The sequence below is a fragment of the Atheta coriaria genome, unplaced genomic scaffold (genome assembly GCF_025399875.1).
Source record: "Atheta coriaria isolate IRGN ID8LTWV9N9 unplaced genomic scaffold, Caltech_Dcor_3.1 hic_scaffold_9_pilon, whole genome shotgun sequence".
Taxonomy (NCBI): Eukaryota; Metazoa; Arthropoda; class Insecta; order Coleoptera; family Staphylinidae; genus Dalotia; species Dalotia coriaria.
This window is the reverse complement of record NW_027045451.1, coordinates 8,860,977-8,882,021: the sequence shown is the minus strand read 5'-3', so window position 1 is coordinate 8,882,021 and position 21,045 is coordinate 8,860,977. Positions and strand designations below refer to the sequence as shown.

At 36.3% G+C, this 21,045-nt stretch overlaps 2 protein-coding genes, 1 long non-coding RNA gene and 3 other non-coding genes across 7 annotated transcripts; 3 read left to right on the top strand and 3 right to left on the bottom strand.

Moving 5' to 3' along the window:
• Positions 1-22: 22 nt before the first annotated feature.
• Positions 23-1,725, top strand: Phax (phosphorylated adaptor for RNA export). Its single transcript, XM_065311553.1, has 5 exons — positions 23-194; positions 282-894; positions 956-1,047; positions 1,108-1,279; positions 1,337-1,725. The coding sequence occupies exons 1-5, from the start codon at positions 162-164 to the stop codon at positions 1,591-1,593; spliced, it is 1,167 nt and encodes a 388-aa protein (XP_065167625.1). The 5' UTR covers positions 23-161; the 3' UTR covers positions 1,594-1,725.
• On the bottom strand, positions 1,569-2,293 carry LOC135798668 (centromere protein X-like). The gene is made up of 4 exons (XM_065311554.1): positions 2,138-2,293; positions 1,982-2,044; positions 1,723-1,929; positions 1,569-1,667 (listed from the first exon to the last, which is right to left on the bottom strand). The coding sequence occupies exons 2-4, from the start codon at positions 2,021-2,023 to the stop codon at positions 1,650-1,652; spliced, it is 267 nt and encodes an 88-aa protein (XP_065167626.1). The 5' UTR covers positions 2,024-2,044; positions 2,138-2,293; the 3' UTR covers positions 1,569-1,649.
• Positions 2,294-3,026: 733 nt separating this feature from the next.
• Positions 3,027-6,851, top strand: LOC135799255 (uncharacterized). 2 transcript variants are annotated; one of them, XR_010549959.1, is made up of 7 exons: positions 3,027-3,366; positions 4,371-4,422; positions 4,535-4,850; positions 4,964-5,015; positions 5,129-5,180; positions 5,294-6,160; positions 6,370-6,851. It is a non-coding gene; the product is annotated as an uncharacterized lncRNA (long non-coding RNA). The 2 variants fall into 2 exon arrangements; XR_010549960.1 differs by lacking the exon at positions 6,370-6,851 and having other exon boundaries at positions 4,535-4,586; positions 4,700-4,850; positions 5,294-5,529.
• A 7,011-nt stretch (positions 6,852-13,862) lies between these two features.
• TRNAS-AGA (transfer RNA serine (anticodon AGA)) lies at positions 13,863-13,944 on the bottom strand. The gene has a single exon. It is a non-coding gene; the product is annotated as a tRNA-Ser (tRNA).
• Positions 13,945-16,550: 2,606 nt separating this feature from the next.
• TRNAS-AGA (transfer RNA serine (anticodon AGA)) lies at positions 16,551-16,632 on the bottom strand. Its single transcript has one exon. It is a non-coding gene; the product is annotated as a tRNA-Ser (tRNA).
• Positions 16,633-16,796: 164 nt separating this feature from the next.
• TRNAS-AGA (transfer RNA serine (anticodon AGA)) lies at positions 16,797-16,878 on the top strand. Its single transcript has one exon. It is a non-coding gene; the product is annotated as a tRNA-Ser (tRNA).
• The last annotated feature ends 4,167 nt before the right edge of the window (positions 16,879-21,045 follow it).

The window sequence follows — 21,045 nt, the reverse complement described above, 5'->3', positions numbered from 1 at the left end:
ATTGCGACATCTATTTTTATGCTTGGTAATCTAGCTGTAGGCAACTTAAATTGCGCACCGCTAACCTTAAAAGAAAGTGCAGAAAGTGTAATTCATTCGTAAAGTAGTAATAAACAATATTTTATTTATTGTAATAAGTTGTAATTTTACGATAAATAAATATGGAGTTAGATAACACATTAGAAGATGGAGAAGTAAGTTTTGTTAACGTTATATTTTTACATCTTCTACTTTTATTGTTATCAACTTGAATCTAACTTTTCTTGTATCTTATTCTTTAGTTAAGTAATGATTCAGATGGTTACACTCCTCTAGAACGTCCAGCCACATACTCTTCTCTAGCAAAACCATTTGTTTCACTCAAGAAACCAGAGACTGAGAGTGATGAATCAATTGCTTCATCTTCTGATGATTCTGACTCAGATTCACCAAGCTTCAGGGCAAAGAAACCCAGGGTTAAAGTTAAGAAATCACTGCCTAAACCTTTAGGATCCAAGAAAAAGAAGTATGATGTGTGGAGCAATAGAGCACAAGAAGATTCTCTGCTAGCAATGACCTCCTGTGATGTTTCACAAAAGGATAGATCTAGAGATGTGGAGACTTATGATCACACTATTGCCAGGAAGTATTATGCACAGTTGAATAATGAGGTTGATGTTGATGTTGCGCCGACAGATGATGCACGGGTGCGAATTAACAATAAACGCAGTCGCAATGACCGAAAGGACGTTAAGTTAAGATTGATGAATAGAAGACAATCAAGGGATTCAAGTGAAGAGAGAGTTAAAGGGCAGCCTAGGATATTAATGGAGATTGTTAAGGAGGAAAAAAGCAATGAGGAAATAGCAGTGGAGATTGCTAACAAATTGTGTGAAAATAAAGAAGATTTAATTCGTGAGTAACAACTTGTAGGATATAAATTTTTGTTTTATTTAATTATATTGTTTATTCTCAGAGAAAATTGTGTCTGCAGTTGGTGCTGATAAAGCTATTCAATTATACATGGACGTAAAACGTATTGAAGCTGATGGTGGAATGTTAATTATGGTATTTATAATTTGTTTGTTAATGTGTTTTTATTTTTCTAACACTGTTTTTCTTTTAAAGAATCAAAGTAGAAGACGTACGCCTGGCGGAGTTTACCTGTTTCTATTAAAACATGACGACGAATTGACCGCAGAACAACGCGGTATTATCTTCGAGGACGAGAGGAAGAATTACAAAGAGTTCATTAAAGCAAAGAAGAAAAAGAAGAGTGAACAAATAAAGTTACAAATAGGTTTGTCAATCTACGCGTATTAAGAATTTATAAAAATATTGTTATTTGTTGCTCTAGCATCAAGTAGATCTAAGAATTTACCAGAACTTTTAACGAAAGCCGAACTAGTCCAAAAACTAAGCGACAAACAATGGACACCAAAGGATAACGCTGATGATGTTGTCAATCCGCCGCCAACCCCCGAAACAGACGGACAGGAAACAATGGAAGAGGCAATTCATACTACTAGTGGCACCAGTAATGCAAGTAAGGTAGACAAATATGAAAATGATTACTTAGATTTATCAGCTGGGAATGACATGGACATGTTTTAATGTTTTAAATAGTTATTATATTATTAATAACAAAATCGAAAATACTTTGTAATAACTTAGGGTAAGTCCATCATCTGAAACAGTAAGAAAATATAAGTTTTCATTAAAATTTCAATGGGTTAAACTCACAAATTGTGGTAATACTGCTTCAATGTGATCCAAGGTGACTTTGTTGTTGTTTGCTGCTTTTCTGTCTTGTTTGGCTTGCAGCACTGCTCTGGTAGCTGCTTCAGTTACTACAAGTTTAGCCAATTCTGTCATCATGGTTATTACTTCATTAGCAACCTTTGTTTTACTGTTTGTGAATTGAGAAGTGAGTATATCTTTGACAACTTGCTGTAATGTTTGTAAAATTAGATCGTAATCTTGCTAAACGGGTTATATTTACCGGTTCGATTTTCTTTTCAATGGTATTAAGCGGTTTGGGCATGATTTTGTTTTGAATATTAACCTCAAAGAGTTCCAAACAATGAATTTACAGAGAGAATACGTTTTCAAGAGAATTTACTAATTTTTAAAACATGAATCTTATGAGAATACTCACTAAAGTTTATTCTATGTATAACAATAACGTGTTAAAACATGTTTCCGGATGATAACTTCTAAATGACTTTCAATAGTTTTTTTTGAATTGCGATTGATAGGTTGCCTAGGTTAAATGGTTTTAATCTTATTAGGGAACGCGGCATTTTGTCTTCTCTTACTTGTAGAGTTTGGACGCTCGTTGCCGACGTTACAGTTTTCTGCTCTTCGTAATAGTTAGTTTTCTAACAACTAGATGGGGCTGGTGTATTTAACTGTTAAATAGTTTGTAGTTTCACATCTAGATGGCAGCATCGTCGATTTTTTGTTGAGAATAATTTTGTTTTCATGCATCACTGTTGCGTTGTGGTTTGATATATGGCACGTGTTTTCGTGGGTCTTTAATTTTGTGTCGAGTGTTTCTTCAGATGACTATTAGATTTCGTCTGGAGCCAATGGATTTTGCTTGCATTTATTGTTCATTTATTTAATTTCGAGTTTGTGCTAATAATTAAAGTTTGTTCTCGTGGAAATTATATTTGATTTAATAAATTTATATTGATTTTAAAAATTTGTAAGTGTTGTTTTTGCATAAAAAATCAACGTTTATACTAGAAATGAAATAAAGGACGAATAAATGACACAATCGGGAAAGCTAAATTTGAGTTTATTTCATGTCACCTGTGATTCTGAATGATATTAAAGTAATGTGATTCTTGCACTAAAAATTCAATAAATATATTGACTGAACGAGTTTGTTAAGAAGTAAACAAAAACAAAACTGGCGCTGCATTCATAGTTCAGTTTCGCGCGATAATTGTATGTAAACACTTTTTTTCGTGTGCCGCCAGCGTATCGCTGAACGGATAGTGACCGCGTGTTGCCGATGTAGGCTATGTGCACATGCAGTTTCATTCCAGCCATCAGCTGAATCGCGCGTGTTCATCGCGACTACTTTTGTCTCTTCTGAACAAAATTAAGTTAATCTATTGATATTCATTATACAAACAATTTAGCATATGCTTAAATCGGGCGTGATTAAGGTTTTACAAGGCTGATTGCACGCATTCGGTGTTCATCAATCGCGGATTTATTTTCGGTGCACCTGTGTGCGTGTGTGGTTCCGTCGGCTGACGGTTATCTTCTCGCGCCTTAAAAAATGGATTTAAGATTAATTCCTGCATCTAGACAACGTTGATGTCCAGGAAAGAAGTTTGTCAATGCACCAACCATGGAGTTTATAATATGACGGTAAGGTTGAAGATACATGTAAAAAAATGCGTCAATGCCGCCCCTCTAAATTTTGTGCGATCTGTCTAAGAATCTCTTTTAAAGTTTCCATTTTTTTTCAAATCTTGTCGTGGAAATTGTCGGATGTCCCGGGAACCTTGTCATTTTAATGTTCTTCTTATTTTTAAATAGTGCGAGAGTTTCTCCCGCAGATGCGCCATGGTTGCCCCTAAACATCTAGCGCAAAATGTGTGAAAACCAACTTTAAAATTGTTAGAATGGGAGTCACTTCTACCGCTACTCTCGAATGGTGCCCTGAATAAAGTCACTTCTACCGCTACCCTCGTACGGTGCCCTGAATAAAGTCACTTCTACCGCTACCCTCGTACGGGGCCCAAAAGGGGTGTCACTTCTATCGCTACCTTCGTATGTTGTTTATACGAATAAGTTAGAACGTCCACAATCTTTTCATTGCATTAGACTGCATCCACAACATGAATAGTTCATAATTCTCACTCTTGACTCTTATCGGTGTTTGTGTACAAACAACTTGTTTTTTTTTATTGCATTGCTGCTCGTCCGGCGCGCTCAGCAGTGTCTGTTCTATTTCTTACTTAGTCGATCGTGTGCTGTAGCGTGGTGAGAACGCATATATTTGAGCGGCGATTTTGGACTTATCTCATTTCTTGTGATTTTAAGTCGGTAGTTGAATTAGAATCGGTCAGCAAAGAAAAGTTATAGTTATTGAGACATCGTGTGTCCGGAATTGCAAAATACGCAGGTATATCCCGTCGGCCGGCGGATATCTTTCGTCGGCTAAGAATTGTTAGTAGATTTGTTTGGTGTATTCATTAATATATTAATTTGATTAAGATTTCTGAATCTTTACACCCTGAATTTTAATTATTTTCTTGTCTTATCGTATAAAGCATTTTCCAAATTTTTATTATGTTTAATCCTTTGGCTGCTATGATGACTTTGCCTTTCTTGAAGTGTTGGAAACGACTACTTTTTGCTTGTTTTAGGTGTTCTGCACCCGATCCCGATATCGTAGGAGAACCATTCTTGCATCAGATTGTAAGTAATTAATTTCTTTATCGTTCTCATAACTAATTTTTTGATTAGCTCATGAATTAGTGACGAAAATTGCATTTTTGTGTTGCAAAGGACTACATTTTGCTTGTTTTAGGTGTTCTGCACCCGATCCCGATATCGTAGGAGAACCATTCTTGCATCAGATTGTAAGTAATTTATTTCTTTATCGTTTTTATAACTAATTTTTTTGATTAGCTCAAGAATTAGTGACGAAAATTGCATTTTTCTGTTGCAAAGGACTACATTTTGATTGTTTTAGGTGTTTTCCATCCGATCCCGATATCGTAGGAGAACCATTTTTGCATCAGATTGTAAGAAATTTATTTCTTTATCGTTTTCATAACTAATTTTTTTTTAGGTGTTCTGCACCCGATCCCGATATCGTAGGAGAACCATTCTTGCATCAGATTGTAAGTAATTTATTTCTTTATCGTTTTCATAACTAATTTTTGTGATTAGCTCATGAATTAGTGATGAAAATTGCATTTTTGTGTTGCAAAGGACTACTTTTTGCTTATTTTAGGTGTTCTGCACCCAAAGTCGACATCGTAGTAGAACCATTCTTGCATCAGATTGTAAGTAATTTATTTCTTTATCGTTTTCATAACTAATTTTTGTGATTAGCTCATGAATTAGTGAAGAAAATTGCATTTTTGTGTTGCAAAGGACTACTTTTTGCTTGTTTTAGGTTTTCTGCACTCGATCCCGATATCGTAGGAGATCCATTCTTGCATCAGATTGTAAGTGATTAATTTCTTTATCGTTTTCATAACTAATTTTTGTGATTACCTCATGAATTAGTGACGAAAATTGCATTTTTGTGTTGCAAAGGACTATATTTCGCTTGTTTTAGCTGTTCTGCACCGAAGCCCGATATCGTAGGAGAACCATTTTTGCATCAGATTGTAAGTAATTAATTTCTTTATCATTTTCATACATAACTTTTATGAAAACTTATGAATTAGCGAGAAAAATTGACTTTTTGTATTTCCAAGCACTGATTTTTGCTGATTACTGAAACGGTTTGTTTACATTTAGTCATTCTGAATAGTTTTTGGATTATATATAACATGGATTGTGTTTTATTAATTTTCGTTCAAGTGAGTGAAATAGAAATACCAGGGTGAGCTGATAGCACGTGAGTAAGAATAAGAGAGCAATACTCTAAGTGTCATGCTCAATCCATGTTCTCTATATGATCTGCAGAATTTTCTGCACCTTGTTTATGCTCTCAGTTCGACCTTGGCTTGCGCAGCACGCTGTGCGCTGACATTTGAAATTTGAACAGTACCGCACCGGTCGCCGTATCGGCTTTAAGTGACAATTCGCTATACTGCTCAGAACATCTTGCGCGGTCGTATTGGCTGTTGTTTTTTCGTGTTTAGTCAGTCGGTGGTACGCAATTGTGCTGCGTGTTGTGTTTCACCGCCGGTCTTCATCGCGACTGTTAGCATTTCGGGAGACTTTAATACGGTGCGAGCCTTATAATTGTTTAGTCATCGATTGCTATCAACTACTGAACAAGTGATTTATCTTGAATCGACTTGAGACTCAAGACACCACGTGCGCGTGTTTGAGCCATCGGCCGCCGGCCGTCGGATCTCTTTCGTTGGGCTACGGATTCCAATTGGATTTATAGTCCAATATGGATTTGTTAATTAGAAGAGACAAATCACGCGATTTCTCTGGGTGGCATAGTTGTTTGTGCAAAAGTAATACAGTGAGTAATAACATCAACAAACAATTCTACTTTGTGTGTAACGTTTGATACGAGAGCGTTGTGGCTTGATGGTACGTAAGATATGCCTTCGATTGTACGTACGTTCGTTTTATTAAAACAGGAGGAAGAATGTATGTTAAATATAATTAATAAAACTCAATTTAAAATTAAAATATTATTCATACTTTTTGGTAACATCCTCTTTGTAGTTTTCAGGATATGCGTCTTAAATCATATTTCATATGAAGCTTATGTGAGTGCAACATAGCGAAGGCTTGTGTTGTTGTTTTTAAAAAGTTGAATAAAGTAGAAACATAAATAGAAGAATCAAATATTAATGGTAAAAACACTCGGTGGTCGAGTGGAGACGTGCACCTGCTGGCATGCTAGCAGACACGGATCGAATCTCAGGTATAGAAGGCATTTTTCTCAAATATAAAAATATCAGGTGTAATTTGGGTTGCATATATGAATTGCAACGAAATATAAGAGAAATTGAAAAACATGTGAAGGCAATACGAGAAGTAAGAAAGTAAGTGGAGAAACGAGAACAGAGAAATAGAAGAAGGAGTAGTAAAGAATAGGAGAAGATAGAAGGAAGAGAACAGAGAGTAGAGCAGAGAAAAAGAGGAGATAGAAGAAAGAGAACAGGGGAGGATCAGATTTTTAAATTTTTTGGCACGTGTCGTTATAAGACAGTCTACGGTCGATCTCCCAGAGCGCCTCCGGCGCTCTGGTCGATCGCCCACTACTCCGATGTAGCCATTGCTCCCGGCCCAACCTACAGCTACGATGTCTCTGCGCTTCATCCCCGAAATTATCAGGCATATCAACAATTTTTATGGTGGGGATCACCCCAGAGAGAGGGAACTCCTTATAAGGACAATCCTTATAGGTCTTGTTGAAATATTTCTAAGTTTTAAGTCGCCTCAAGAGAGGTGACACTTAAAAATATTCTACAAGTTCTTGACCTGTAGCTGAAAATGAAAAGAAGGAGCACACAAATCATACAGGTTACCTTTAACACTTGTAGAGGGGATCATCCCCTGAGAGAGTGGAACTCTCTAGAGACCTGTTCCCGAAATGATAGAAGGGTACACACAAATCAAAGAAGTCAATATATCTTACTATTTTCTTTATTAACAATAGAATGGCTGTAAGCGATTTTACAAGTCAACAAAATACATGCCGCCCTATTGAAACAGGACTTTACGACCTGTACAGCCGCAAAACATGCAAGCAAGCAGCAAAGTACTGCCGAGATAAAAGAAAATTAATTAAATACTTAATTGCGGATTACATGGGAAACACAAAATATACAGGAGCAAAAATGGGGTAAATTTAAAATACAAACAAAACTCTAAACGCTATGAAACGTCGCTCGTTTTCATCGACAAATCAGGAAAACTAATATATATACTACAAATAGGAAATTCAAAGTGAAAGAAAAAAAAACTAAACACATAACAGCAATACGTTTATATTCTAATGTCGTAGGAGATGTACCTGTAGAACGTGTATTGTTGGATAAATTGTACATTTCGTACGTTGTTATGTCGATAACTTGTAACTGTTTGTTTATATTTAGTCATTTTGAATAGTTTTTGGATTATATATAACATGGATTGTGTTTTATTAATTTTCGTTGCAGTGAGTGAGATAGAAATACCAGGATGAGGTGATAGCAGGTGAGTTAGAATAAGAGAGCAATACTCTAAGTTTCATGTTCAATCCATGTTCTTTATATGATCTGCAGAACTTTCCACACTTTGTCTATGCTTTCCGTTCGACCTTGTCTTGCGCAGCACGCTGTGCGCTGCCATTTGAAATTTGAACAGTACCGCACCGGTCGCCGTGTGTCGTCGGGTGCAAGTGACCGTTCCGGTCGCCGCTCGGCGCAGGTTGCGCTGGCGTATTGGCTGCTGTTTTTTCCTGTTTAGTGTGTCGGTGGTACGCAGTTGTGCTGTGTGTACGTGTTCTCTTTCTTCTCCGCCACTGTTCGTCGCGACTGTTAGTATTTCGGGCGATTTTAATACGGTGCTAGCCTTATAATTGTTTAGTCATCGATTGCTATCAACTACTGAACAAGTGATTTATCTCGAATCGACTCGAGACTTAAGACACCACGTGCGCGTGTGTAAGCCATCAGCCGCCGGCCGTCGGATCTCTTACGTTGGGCTACGGATTCCAATTGGATTTATAGGCCAAAATGGTATTGTTAATTAGTGCAAAAGTTATACAGTGAGTAGTAGCATCAATTCGACTAACCATTCTACTTTATATGTAACGTTTGATTAGAGAGCGTTGTGGCTCGATGGTATGTAGAATATGCCATAGATCGCACATACGTTCGTTTAATTAAAAAAGAAAGAGGAATGTATTGTTAAATATAATTAATAAAATTCAATTTAAAATTAAAATCACATTCATATTTTTTTTGTGATGTCCTCTTTGTCGTTTTCAGGATATGCGTGTTAAATCATATTTCATATGAAGCTTATATGAGCGCAACATTGCTAAGGCTTGTGTGTTTTTAAAAAGTTGAATAAAGTAGAAACATAAATAGAAGAATCAAATAACAATGTTGAAAACACTCGGTGGTCGAGTGGAGACGTGCACCTGCTGGCATGCTAGCAGACATGGATCGAATCTCAGTTATAGAAAGCATTTTTCTCAAATATAAAAATATCTGGTGTAATTTGGGTTGCATATAAGAATCGCAACGAAATATAAGAGAAATTGAAATATAAGTGAAGGCAACATGAGAAGTAAAGAAAGTAAAAGGGGAACGGGAGAACAGAGAAATAGGAAGAATGAGTAGCAGAGAATAGGAGAATAGGAGAAGATAGAAGGAAGAGAACAGAGAGGAGAGGAGAGAAGAGGGAGGAGATAGAATAAAGAGAACAGGAGAGGATCAGATTTTTAAATTTTTTGGCACGTGTCGTTATAAGACAGTCATAGGTCGATCTCCCAGAGCGCCTCCGGCGCTCTGGTCTATCGCCCACTGCTTCGATGCGTCCATTGCTCCCGGCCCATCCTACAGCTACGATGTCTCTGCGCTTCATCCCCGGAATTATCAGGCATATCAACAATTTTTATGGTGGGGGATCATCCCCAGAGAGAGGGAACTCCTTCAAAGGACATCCTTTTAAGAACTTGTAAAAATATTTCTAATTTTTAAGTCGCCTCAAGAGAGGGGACACTTCAAAATATTCTTACAAGTTCTTACCTGTAGCTGAAATGAAAGATGGAGTACACAAATCATAGAGGATACGTTAACAATTTTTATAGTGGGGATCATCCCCTGAGAGAGGGAACTCTCTTTGAGACCTGTTCCAGATATGATAGAAAGAAGGGATGCACAAGTCATAAGGCATTACCATTGCCTTTAACATGTCTTTATTAATGACACCGAGTTCGCGTGTTATATCAAAAAAACTATAATTCCTGGCGCAGCAGGTACTACGTGCGCACACAACTCTCAATATAATTCGCGTGAGGAATTTTCTCATAATAAATTTTAATACAGGGAGATACGAATTAATTAATCCGATTGAATTTAGTAACCGACGCACCAAACACAACGCTGAGTGAAGAATGTTATCAAATCCACTATCCGATCAAACAGTAATATACATAACAAGCGCGATCAAAAACTTTCAGCATTTCTAACATTAAACAAGTACTATAGTCATAGAAATTACCAAATAATTAGTCGATTGATCTTCGATTATAACACAAATTTGAATATTGAAGTCAGACCGACGATATAAGTCTCTCAAAACACGACAGGATTATACAGCGATCGGCACGAAACTGGCTGCAATCCATCGATAGTGCATGCAGAAACTACAAACAACGACGGGACAGTATATACTCGTATGATAAGAAAGCAAGAGGTGTGCGCAAATTTGCAATAGGCACGTACCTGTGATCCTAAACTAAACTAGATTTCGCTGCATGCAGCAAGTTGATGCGGCGCTGGAGACGGCGCGCGGGGCAAATGCGTTAAATACGTTGTGCGAATTGCAGATATCATCGTCTAAAACTATTCTCGTCCCCAAGTTTGTCAATAAATATAAAATAAGCCGTATAACTCGATTTTATGATTTTTAGATTGCATCTAGTGATAAGATTTAGACTATTATAATCAAACGTGCAATGATTTCGTGAATTTCCACTTTTTGTATGCAGTACATATTGTCAATTACCATGTAGAGCGTCTCTGAAGTAAAGACATGATCTTTAGAAACGCACAAAATGTGTATTAGTTCACGAGATACAGGTTCTATCTAAACCCTTTTTGAAATGTAAAAATAATGTCGATTTGTAAGCCTTTTTTTATAATACTTGTAACAGGATCAAAGGGTCGAAAATGCGTAAGTTATTAAGGAACTATAAAAATTATATAGGCACAAGATGTTGTGATTTGCTCCATTAAGACAAGATATATGATAATATTTTTTCCAGGCCATTGATATTTTCTTTAATGATCAACTTTTACACAAAATTAGCACATTGTCAGAGTCTAGGACATAATATAGTGATTAAAAAACTTCAATGCAATAGAGATAGAAAGGAACGAATCGTCAGTCTTTATCATGGACAATTCTCTATATAAATAAGACAGTTAAATTAGAAATCCTAAGAATTAAATTTTAATTCATAAGAAAAAATAGACAAAAAGCCCATAATAATTTTTATCGGCATTCGATAGCGAATATCTTCAAACTAAAAGAGATAGCAACCCCAAAGCAAATTTCATATTATAGAAGATTGGAAATTTAAAATATTTTAATTTCATTCGGTAAAGGTCAAAAAACGCTAAAAACATCAATTTTTTCATTTTTGGCGATATTTCAATTACAAATATCTCGTAAAGCTAAAAAGAGATATACAGATTTCAGATTTGTAATCTACAGAAAATTTTCAATATAAGTTAAGCTGATTAAAATGTATATACAGAAATGGCATTTTAATTCATAAGAAGAAATGGGCAAATGGGGGTCAGCATACAATCAACCACGTACGGTGCCTGAACATAGATCACTTCTACCGCTGCCTTGAACACGAGTCAATTTACTACCGCTACCATATAATGCGGTGTCCTGAACACGAGTCACTTCTACCGCAACCCTCATATGATACCAAGAACTTACGAGTCCACTTCTATCGACACCTGCTACGTAAAACCGAATGAGACTCTACTATACAATTGCGATTAATTTCAATATAGCTAAATAAACAAGGAAAATCAACGTTCTTGAATTCGTTTATTCGAATCAATAAACGATAATAGTGCACATATCTTTTTAAACTAAAGCGAAACGACCAACGGATTGAAAGTTATGAAAGACTAACTGACCTGGCGAGACTTCGTACCGCCTTATTTATATTTTATTTATTTAAACTTTATTACACAATAAAATAATATTGTGTACCAAGGCGGACTTAATGCCGTAGGCATTCTCTGCCAATCACATAGCTAGCGACCCGCCCCGGCTTCGCACGGAAGTAAAAACCGCATCAAAATCCGTTGCGTAGTTTCAAAGATTTAAGCGCTACAAAGGGACCAGACAGAGAAAGCGGCTTTCCTTCTCCAAACAAAACATCAACCGGTCAATATTGTTGGCGCGGCGGGTATGTCACAAATTACCACAGATTACTAAATAAAGTCATGCAAAGGATTTGTATAATGCGTTCTGAAATCTCACACATAGATGGCGTGACAACGGGAAACGGTTTTTCAATCTTTCTGCTGAGACGACTATAATATTTTTTCCGTAAGAACCTTCTGCAGAGTATTAGAAACTGCCAAAAAAATCAGCCAAATCGGTACATAGCCGTTTTCATGTTATGAAAGCGGTAACGCGAAACAGGTTTCATTTTTATATATATATACCTAGATTGGAAAATTCTGCGCCCAGATAAGAATTTAAAATAATTTAATTTCTTGGTATAATAGGACCAAAACGTGACTAAAAGTTAAACTTTTCTTTTTTGTCCTTTTTTGAATTGCGAATATCTCCTAATTGTGCATTTTGCTAATTTATGCTATTTTTGCTGATTTATGAGCGATCAGCCGGGCGCCGGAGAATTAACCCCAGTTGACCCCCTCTCATCGGCCCTGTGTATTACTTACAAGGTAACATGTTCGCGCGACGTAGCCTTTGTAATCCATGACATTCAACAGCCGAAAGGGAATAATTTCACGTTTTCAAAGATTGCACATACTATAAATCATCAGCAACACAACACATTTGTTATTATAACATGTCGTTGCTTCGTGATCGAATGTAACTCGATTTACCGAATTAATCGCTACATGGCAACACGCGAAAGAAATACATAGCGAAACCGTCCACAGCACATGCTCGTAATTTCTACTTGACTTAGGAATGTTTCAGGACGACGAGAGGTTATTTGCGACTGCGCGAATGCAAAACACCTAAGTTTCATGCAGCGTGTGAGTTCCGACGGCACACCATCTCAAGGATCTAAACAAATAAATATAACAGATAAAAACAAAACCTGCTGCACCAATTCGCGCGATCTCACACGGACACTCACTACTACCTACCAACAACTGGCAGCGATAAGTACGCTTGGAATTTAATGCAAATATATGCATTCTAACGCCATCTTTTCTTGATTTATAAAATTATTATCAGATTTATTAATGTGCATTGATATTTACTAACAATAGTTATAGTTATTTACAATCTAGTATTGTTTATTAGTTTATATGAATGATTAAATATATCTTCGAATTTATGAATTCATGAAGTTATGAAGTTTTTGTTGGCTTCATTCCGTAATTCTAATTAAAACTGAAAATATCCAAAGTTAAAAATAAATATCCGTGTCTAAATTTATCTCAACACCCAACCAGTCAGCAAAGTCGAGAACTAGAATAGCTCCCTGGCCATTAATCAATTATCCTTGCATCGCAACAAAAATTAAACTCAAAGAAGCAAAAAACAGCTAAAAGAACTTATTACCAATATCATATATGTGAATTAAGGCTGATGGAGTTTACTAGCAAGTTTGTGCACTAATTAAATGTCGAAATGCTAATTGGTAATTAATCTCCTCGCGCATAATTTCAAAGAATTAAGTAGGTAGTAAAGTCGGCAGGGTGTGAAAGTTTTAATTAGACGCGCAAATAAAAAGCAAATAATTAAATTTATTAATTAAGTAATGATAATAATCATTACATCATATCGTTTCGGTACGCAAATGCTGCAATAACGAATTATATAATATTTCAATCGGATTATCAAGAGTATGAAAAGCAGGGAGAGAGTGTGAGCGGATTGTGGGTCCGCACACATTCGTAAAAAGCACTACGCAAATATGTGTATAATATAAAAGAGATGCGTGGAATAGCCGGAGCGGATTATGCGGCTCTAAATAGCGGAGGGACGTGCGTCCGAATGGAAAAGGGCACGCGAGGACTCAATATAATCGTTTCGCAAACTATGCGAATTAACTGGCCGAGTTCGGGCGAGGCGCTTTTTCTTTGTGTGTGCATATTTGCACTGGGAAGGAATCTAGGGCAAGGGATGCAAGGATAAAAGCGCGATAACGAGTTCTAGGACAAAGAGTATGCGCTTCAAAATGTTCACCAAACAATAATTTGTGAACATCCTCATAAAAACAAAAAACGGAATAAATTTCTTTGATGTAAAATAATGCTTTTCGCAGTCGGTAGGATTCGAACCTACGCTCCCAGAGGGAATCTGATTTCTAGTCAGACGCCTTAACCGCTCGGCCACGACTGCTTACGATAAGAAAAGCAATGAAATTAATGACGGGAAAAGTCATGTTAAACTTGCTTATCCTGGCATATTATCAGAAAAATATGCAATTATGTGTAAAAACACTGATCTGTGTGCAAAAATTAAACACAGCATTGAATGACATTGCTTATAACGCAGTACAGTTGCAATAAAATGAAAAACTGTTCCAAACTGCAAATTATGCGCAAATTTCTTTTCAATTGTGAATTAATTAATTAATAATCTCTTGAACATAAACGTAAATAATCGTGGAGTGTTAAAAACTACACTTTCTGTGCTTTCCCTCTCAATTAATTCTTTGTTCTGATCTAAAATTGATTCAATTAAAAGTGAACTCAACAAACAGAAAATATTGAAACTAATTATGTGGAAACACGATGTATTTGATCACTAGTAATATTACTATGAAACATTTGCTCGAATACCCGAATGCATACTATCAAAGCATTACTTCCACCCTGGCGTAATGCAAATTCAAAGAAAATACTTCGCAACATAGCGCAAACGGCAATCGGAATTACATAAATTTCCGGCTTTGCCCCACCCGCATCGAAACGAGAATTAAACAAGTGGCACGTCATTTACTTACCCCATTACCCACTACTCGCTGCGAGGCGAAAGCGCAGCTTTAGAAATCATATCTAATTATGAAAGCACCGCGTCTGGATCAACAAACGTCGGACGAGATCTGACTCGGCGTCCCAGGGGCCTCGCCACTGGGAGCGCTGCCACGAATCGAATTCTCCTTTCGATAGAAGTTCGAATTGATTCAAAGGTAATCATCAAACTTGAGATACTCCGCTGAATGGTGTCCCAGACCATTAGTAATTTCAACTCGAGTGATCCAATCGATGTTCCAACTAAAAAGCACAACGTGTAAAATATAGGCAACCAATTATACACTAAAATCTAAAATAATATAGGTTAAATTTAATTCCAAATGTTTTTACTTACAGCACAAAGAAAGAAAAGGATATGAAGACTTTTGTTGGTTTTAATGCTTCGCACAAATTGCGAAGTGGTAACCTAATTTGTAACAACGTCGTAGGACACCGGTACGTGCTCGCTAAAAGGAACTCACCCTCACAGCGAGCGTTCAAAGTCCAAAAAAGGAAGACAAATCGTGTATGTGCGTGAATGTATACACACCGTGGCGCATTTGTCACGCGACGCGTTTTATAAAACATTTACGTTCGCGGCGGCAGCTCCACCCATATTCCCCACGGACAGACTGCAAAATCTCCAACTCTCTCTCTGTGAAACACAAATGGCGGTAACTGGTAAACATCATAGCGGAAATACATACGCGTCATCTTCAACTGAGTCTTCACCGAGTGCACAAACTCTCTCAGTCGACATCAATATCATTCGCATTTCTTTTGAGCGAGTTTTATTTCCATATTTGCGTTCGGGTGCACGCTCGCAGAAAGGCGGACCGGAAAGTGGCGTGACACTGATGTCCGCCGGCGTGAGACAAATTTCGCTCGTGCGTGAAAAGTGGAAGAGATTGCGCCACGAAGGAGGAGAATATGTTTTATCTTTCGCACGTGTGCGAAGTAGCTTTGCGAAAGGCGGCGGCGTCGGTAGGGTTCGAGTTGTGTTCGGTGTGTTGCTTCCAGTCGCACTATGTTAAGCAAATACATTGAGTATGTAAACAACTTGAAAATTACTATTCGGGACGAAGCACATTTCGCACTCGCAGAAAATGGTCAAGTAAATAGTTACGAAAACAGTTCGACGATTTGCTTCATTTTTAATCAGTCAAAATAAATTTTTGAATAAAAGGAAGTGTGTCCATTGATGATTTAGGTACGGCCAGGATTGGGATTTGTTTTTTCGAATTAAGGGAGGCGAATTGCCGAAGGCTTGTTGTTTTTAAATTTCCATCGATTGTTCTTCCGCGAAATTTTTCGGTTTTATGATCTCGTCCTGTATTATTGTAGCTAATTATTTAAATTCCATATGAATTCAAAATTTTTGAATGTCCGAATGAAAACAAATCTCAAAAGATCAATAAATATTCATCTATACCTTTAAAACAAAGTCGTGTTAGTTACAGCAGTTATAACTCAAGAATGATTGCACAGATTTGGATAATATATAATTTGTTGGATTCATTTACTTCAAAAATAGAAGAATAACTATTAAAATAATTAAAATATATTTTCATAAAAAAGTAGCTTCACCATTTTCTGTTTGTAGAGTTTTCTGTTAATTGAATCAACTGTAGATCACAACAACAAAAAAACTAATTCAAGGAAAAAGCGCAGAAAGTGTACTCTTGTACCGCTTCACAATCATTCACGTTCAAGTTGAACAAATATATTAATTAATTCTCAATTAAAAGAAAAATTGTGCATAATTTGCAATTAGGAACTGCTTTTCATTATTATTGCAATTCTACAGCGTTGTAAGCAGTATCATTTGTTACTGTGTTTAACTTTTATGCATTGATCAGTATTTTTACACATAATTGCATATTTGTCTGATAATAGACAAGTCAATGAAGAATGAAATATTTTAATATGTACATAGAGTACTTGAAATTTGTCTAGGAAAATACCAGGTTGTTCAAAAAGATGAATTTTCGCAGTCGGTAGGATTCGAACCTACGCTCCCAGAGGGAATCTGATTTCTAGTCAGACGCCTTAACCGCTCGGCCACGACTGCTTATCGCTACGATAATCAAGAGCTATTAATGCACTTAATTGTTTCTGACTTTGCTGATTACGAGTTGCAAATTTTTGTTTAATAAGCAAATATTTAACAACATATCTCAGTACATTTTTAATATATAAAAATGCATAATTAATGCAATTACTGCGTTGTTATCAGCAGTCGTGGCCGAGCGGTTATGGCGTCTGACTAGAAATCAGATTCCCTCTGGGAGCTTAGGTTCGAATCCTACCGACTGCGACAAACACTATTTTTGCATAAAAACACGTATAAGAAGTGACAGGCAAAAGTAAATAAACTAAAATTTTAATATTTGTGATTAAAATCTTCTTCTTTACATGAAAATGTCTTGAAATAAATTAAATTCTAAGACCTAAAATAGAATACCTAAACTTTAAATAAACATTTCTAATTCCACATCCGAGTTTCCCATGGTTGCCTTCATTCAAAGTACGAGTATCACTCGATATCTACCGATTTGATTGTAAAGTGCACTCGTCGGAATTACGCCCCGACTCGCCGAAATGTTAAAGAGTAAATTGCACATGCAATCGCTGCTTTCTGCGCGTGCGGCTCGTGCGGATGGCTGGCGTTCTAAGGGCGCACACTTTTTTCGGAGCGAAAACCGGCGAGCAAGAAATCGCGGCTTGGAAGTAATTCGATTCGAATCGAATTGTGCGGATGCAGATGGTGAAATAGCAATTTCGACGACGTCTGCGCTGATTTTAAAATATTTACTGTTTCCAGTTTGCCGTTCAGCCGGGGAAAAACCGGCGCCGACCGCAATGTCAACTTGAACTTGATAAAAATGTCACGTTCAAAATTGTGCAAGAAGTATGAAATGTATTTTCTTATTTGCGGTTATGTGGTGGGTACTATTTGTACTTGGAAATTGATTTTGACATTTCAAAGAGTTTCTTTTTTTGCAGCTGCACGAAAGAGTATATTATTGAACGTTTAGGAAAGATTTATGGCTTGTTTTGTGCGGAAATTAACAAACCAATCAGCATTGTACTTATGATATTGTTGATTTAATGAAGTGGGCAGTAAATAAATCGTTAAAAAAAAAACAATTTTCGTGGTTTTAAAACAAATAAACAAAAAATATTTCTTAAACTTGGAAATTTGTTACTTGCTATTAACTACAATTTAATAAAAATGTATAGCTAGTGAATTGTTTATGATTGCTTGTATTTGATCGTTGTCAAGATATTATAGTTTCATATCCTGTATTTTCCAAACAAACATTTACTTGAGTTGCAATTTTAGACATATTTCCTTTTAACTTTTGACAGCCACACGCAAAACACACGTATTTCCCTTCAAAACTAGTATAAATTCATATTTATCATTTTTCTTTGAAAATAAATATTATGCAACCATAAATTTTTGATTCGTAAAATGTATAATTCATATAATACGATATAAAACATTTATTCTTCGTGTCAACTTGATAACTTCCTTAACCCGAGGTTAATTACACCGCATTTTCATTCGAACGTTTTGAACGCGTGACCTTTACCTGACATCGCCATTAATTCCAAGTTCACATTCACACCAAAGATAGAAAACTACGCGGCCGCGGTGTGAGTGCACAAATAGAATCCGCATTGTTCCGACCATTTCCAAACCGAATATTTGCCGGAGTTGTTCGTGCGCGCAAACAATACGGATTCGATGCGGAAAGCGAAATACAGCGCTCACCTACCTATCAGTTATTTCAATTCAAGGCTCCATTTATCTGCCTGCGACTGCGATGGCGGGCGCGGCGCCGCTTTATTTGTTTCTATTTATTGCTCGGAGTCAGTATGTCGGTGTGTCGGCGTGTCGACTCTGCGAGCTTGCGTGATTATTTTCGCGACGTCGAGTCATGAACCCGGCGCTGCCACCACGATTGCGATAAAACAAAACAGAAAGGAAAAAAACTACTATTTGGTGGTTTTAAAATAATATGCATACAAAATGAAAAAAAAAATAAATCGCAAAATCTGTTGGTAAGCGCATAACTCAACTATGTCAAGACTAATTTGGCTAATACTTTTTTTAAATGTTCGTTAATGCCCAAGGATGATTTTTACGGCGAGAATAATTCGAATATTTGCCGAGAAAACCTTAAAGATAGCCCTTTTCTATAGGATCCAATATAATTATACCAATTCATTATATAATTAATTACTTTAAAATAAAATTGCCAATCTTATTGATAGAATTGACACATACTATGTCTAGAACAAGAGAGTATAAAACGAATTACATTTTTATTAAACACTACCGAGACGAAGTCGCGGGCAAAAGCTAGTGTAAAATAAAACTAAAACAAATTCATATGTAAGAAATAAATGTAGGATATATAAATATACGTGAAATAATAAAATAATGCTAGGGTTGTTTTTGTGCTTTCACCCTCCGGCGATATGAAAACTCCTATTGTATATAGCATGCGGTGTCGCTCAGCACCGCAAGTTCCACGTTTTTACGGAAGTTGTTTATTAAATATTTGCACTCCATGCGCGCATCTTGAAGATTCAAAGCGTGCGAATCGTTTTATTGTGATCTTGCAAATGACGTTGAAAACGTTATGTAAGTGATTTTGGGTTTAAACGCTTTGCAGAGGGTTTTTTTTTTCAGCCGTCTCATCCAAAAGCGATTAGAGCAAAGTGTAGCGCATAATCTACATTGGCTGATTTTCTTAGTCAGCAGATTTGCAAATTGCATTTTGCATACAATAGATTTCAGATTAAAGCTTTTGCTATGTAATTAAAAAGAGAATATTTGGAATAAAAAATATCGATAAATAAATAAAAATTAATTTAAATTAAATTCAATGTCAAACATTTGATTTCACTGTTTTTCATTTACAAATGTAAAATTTCTGGCTTTTCAACTCGTTTCTATGTTTCTTACTGTTTGAGTGACCCTTTGATCTATTGCAGAACTCAATCTACTGTAGTGATTGCACAAACGGATGCAATATACCTGATGTTTACCATCACCTAAAGAAATCGTTGGAGGGCGCTTAGTGAGGCTCTATGCTCCACATAGGAGCCAAGAACATTATATATATAAAGAAATCGGAAGTTTGCTATTGACAGTAACAAAATAACCGGGACAAAGTATACTTTGTTACTACAATAGCTGCACTATTGTATATTGGGTTGCCTACCAATATAATTTTTTCAGAAAATAACATCTTAGTCAACTAAATAAATACATTTATTTAAACACTTACCTTTTTCACCACCGCAAATTTATTTATATTTTTGATCAGCTTTTCTCCTGAAACAACAAATAACCCAATTAAACACTTGTGGTTAATCATTTTACTTATATTATTTAAGCCCTATTAAGTTATTTGATAAGAATTATCTTATTAAAGATGGAAAACCAACAAAAAATGAATATTTTACCTATTCCCATGAGATTCATCTTGAAAACGCTGACGAAATTAAATTCTCCGCAAGATATATAAACATATAACCCCATAAAACCACCTGGGGTGCCACCCGGCATATTGCCAAAGCCGCCATAGCACTTAGCAAATTAAGCCTTTATTTTTTGTTAATAATATAGCTACGCACACAAAACATACTCGTCCGTATGTCAAGTGACTTGTTCGTCGCAATTCACTCAAAGCGATCCACAATAAGGAGTTCGTGAAATAAAATCCAACAAAATGCTGTGTACACACCAAAATACGCGCGCACAATGTGTACCGGTCGGTTTCGTACGGTCGACGTACGCTTTCATTGACAATATGTACGCGCACACCTGAGCCTACCCGCCCGTAAGCATTTACCGCATTTACACGCTGAATAAAGTTTTCCTTTTCCCTGAAGCGCGTCGCTTTTTTTCCTCTTTGGTCATTTGATTTATTGCGCCATCTCGCCAGATGAAACACGCCGGGGAATACAATAAGAAAACATGACATCATGAAAAATCAACTGGCCCCGTTTTCACCGAGTTCATAAATTTTCATTTTTTCTATGCGGTTTTACGACGCAGTGGGTACTTTTTTGTATTATCGCGCAATATAATGTCTACAATGTTTATTATTTAGTATATTTTATAGTAAATGTGGAAAATGGCAAGTTTAGTGTTGAATAACAAAATTAAAAACAAATTTTGAAGTCAATTTCTTCAGTTAATTCAGTTTAAATATTATTTCATAAAAGATATCAAATTAACTTTTTGATTTTGGTTTTTTGTTCGTTTTCTTACTGGTACTACCGCTGAAAGTGACTTATTACCATCACTAGCAACATGTACGTTTTGGCATTTATCTTACTTACTTACCGTTATTAAGCAAACGCCTAAAAATAGACGCCGAGTAATAATTTACGCCGTGTGCTAGGCGTAAAAACAGGTGCGTAATCTCTTCGCAAGTTTTAAGGGCGTGCGTTTGCATCT